The 2,679-nt window shown below is 57.4% G+C and overlaps 1 protein-coding gene across 2 annotated transcripts in view; it reads right to left on the bottom strand.

Annotated features, from left to right (window-relative positions):
* NR1H3 (nuclear receptor subfamily 1, group H, member 3) overlaps positions 1-2,679 on the bottom strand; it is a 7,281-nt gene extending 4,602 nt beyond the window's left edge. Inside the window, exons 1-4 of one of the 2 annotated variants that reach the window (XM_010842379.1) lie at positions 2,604-2,679; positions 1,765-1,844; positions 1,042-1,230; positions 265-531 (exon numbers count right to left, since the gene is read on the bottom strand). In XM_010842379.1, coding sequence (XP_010840681.1) covers positions 265-531; positions 1,042-1,230; positions 1,765-1,807 — 499 coding nt within the window. In that variant the 5' untranslated portion in view covers positions 1,808-1,844; positions 2,604-2,679. The remainder of the gene's footprint in view (positions 1-264; positions 532-1,041; positions 1,231-1,764; positions 1,845-2,603) is intronic. The other variant, XM_010842380.1, reaches the window with a different exon arrangement.

Here is a 2,679-nt window from a genome sequence, read left to right as displayed (position 1 = left end):
AAAAAAAAAAAAAAAAAAAAAAAAAAAAAACACATGCCATGTGGCATGTGGGATCTTAGTTGCCAGACCAGGGATGGAACCTGAGCCCCCTGCAGTGGAAGCTCAGTGTCCTAACCATCAGGGAAGTCCCTAAAGAAGAAACTTTAATCCACTCTTAGGAAGACCTGCAACTCAGCTGCCTGTCTGCCCCCAGACCCTGGCAGCCACATGTCCCCTCTTCCCCATCAGCCTAACCGCCCCCAGCTCCGGTGTCCAGACACTCACACTCCTCCCGCATGCCCGCCTGGCGGCACTTGCGAAGGCGGCACTCCTGGCACTTGCGGCGCATGTAGGTGTCCATGGGGCAGTGGCCCCCGCTGTGGCAGACGTAGCGTGCCCCTTTGATGACACTGCGGCGGAAGAACCCCTTGCAGCCCTCGCAGCTCAGCACGTTGTAGTGGAAGCCGGAGGCCTTGTCCCCGCACACGCTGCACAGCTCGTTCCCCAGCATTTTGGGGGCGGGCCCCTTTTTCCGCTTTTGTGGACGAAGCTCTGGATGCAGGGAAGAGCCTTCATGTTCTTCTTTGGGGAGAAGGCTTAGTGCCCAGTTGGCCACTGCCCTGAGTACTCAGTGACCTTCATTCACTTCATTATACCAAGACTAGTCTCTCTATTCTAAGAAAGTAGCTCTCATACGCCACGCTGTCCTAGGTACTGTCTGAGCCCTTACAGGCGCTGATCCTTCCAACAACCTACGAGATGGGTGCTCTTATTATTTCCATTTTATTGAGGCTCAGAAGAGCCTAAAAGTGAGTGAAGTCGCTCAGTCGTGTCCGACTCTCTGCGACCCCATGGACTGTAGCCCACCAAGCTCCTCTGTCCATGGGATTTTCCAGGCAAGAGTACTGGAGTGAAGAGCCTAAGACAGATGCAAGATTTACACTCAGATCACTTACGTCTAGTTGACGCCAAAGCCTTTGGACTTAACCCTGATCTCATAAGGTAAAGAGTCCTGATCCCAGATCCAGGGAGCCCCCGCCTCCAAATCTGGCAGCTCCTCACCTGTGGACTCTGGAGGGGCCTCTACACCAGGGAGCAGGGCCGTGGGCTCTGGCACCTCCAGCCCCATCCTCGAAGTGTCCCCAGCGGACTGCGGCGTGCTGGACTCCTCCCTGAGGATGCACTTGCTGCTTCCCAAGGGCTGGCTGCTTGCATCTTGTGCATCTGGTTCCCACAGCTCCACTGCAGAGTCTGAACCCCGAAAGAGAGACACAAGGGGTCTCAGCCCCCCACCCCCCCCCACCCCTCCTGCATTCTCCTGGGAAACTGCAAGTCTATCTCCGCCCACAGAGGGCAGCAAAACGCTGGCTCTGGCTCTGGGACCCTGGGATTGTTGTGGGCTCTAGAGTGAGCCACTTGTAGTCCCCTGCACCTCAATGCCTTAAATGAGGACATTAAACTCTGTCCTTTGGGCAGGGGCTGAAGTTCGTCCATCTCAGAGATCAGACAGAACTCTTGAAAGCCAAGCTGGGTAAGCCCTGGACATGCCAAGCCTCCCCAGCAGCAAGCCCGGATTGAGAAGGATGGCAGGTTATCTGCAAGGGCCAGGCACGAGAACCAGCACAGAGGGAGCCTGGGCAGAAGGAGGTCAGCAACACCCAGAGCAGCTCTGAACTGTTCTCCAGGGGTGGGCAGAAGGCAGGTCATGTAGGAGTCATGATTCCCGCTGGAGGAGAGGAGCTGGCGCCCAGGCTCAGGGGAGAGGGCTGGAGTGAAGACGCTTACCAGGAGAAACATCAGGCACAGGAGCCTCCAGCCACAAAGACATCTCTTCCCGGAGCCCTGGACATTACCAAGGGACTGTCCTGCAGGAAGGATCCAGGTTACACTATTCCCAAACTGGGTCCCTTCCCCTCCTGATCCTGCCTTTTATCTATCCTCACATATCAGCTTATGTTTACCTGCCATGTATGTGTTAGCGCCTGTGCCAAGGCTTGCCATGCCTTCCTCACAACATCCCTGTGATGTCAGAGCTACTCTTAAACCCAATTTCCAGATGAGGAAACTGGAGTTACAAGACACGAAGAAAACTGCCTATGGCCACGCAGTTAGGCAGCGGTAGAGCCGAGGTAGACTCCCAACTCTGGTCTCTCCGACCCGAAAACTCTCATGTCTTGGCTACCGTGCCACCTTTTCTCCCCAGGCCCCGCTCCAGGCTGTCAGGGAACATTGGACGCCCCCGCGCCCGGCTTCTGTCAGAGCCCCTTCCCCTTACTCCTGCACTGGGGACCGCAGGCGTTGGGCCGAACCCGGGACAAGTTCTGAGATCCAGACTCCCTCCACCCCGCGATAAACACCGCTAGTTAAGACAAACCCCCCCCCTGCCACTTCCCGGGACAAAATTCTCGCCTCCGGGAGTCACCCCAGTTCACATAGAGGACCTCCTCCCTTGATCGCGACAAGTTATTCTGGGGCTTAGAGCGAGCTCTGCGCTTCCATCACCACCCTCCCTCGCTGCTCCCCAAAGACCCCCTTTCTAAAGCCCCGAGACACCCCGCACCCCCGCCCCCACTCCCGGACACGCAGACGCAGAGCCCCAGGGCAGAACTGAGGCGCAGACCCACCGGTGCCCGGGCCGCCAGACTCCCCGGCCGGGGCAGTCTCTGGAGCCCCCTTGCTGGGAAAGCAGGATGCTGCAGT

This window comes from Bison bison, unplaced genomic scaffold, assembly GCF_000754665.1.
Source record: "Bison bison bison isolate TAMUID 2011002044 unplaced genomic scaffold, Bison_UMD1.0 scf7180017864178, whole genome shotgun sequence".
Taxonomy (NCBI): Eukaryota; Metazoa; Chordata; class Mammalia; order Artiodactyla; family Bovidae; genus Bison; species Bison bison.
This window is presented reverse-complemented; position numbering and strand designations above follow the sequence as displayed.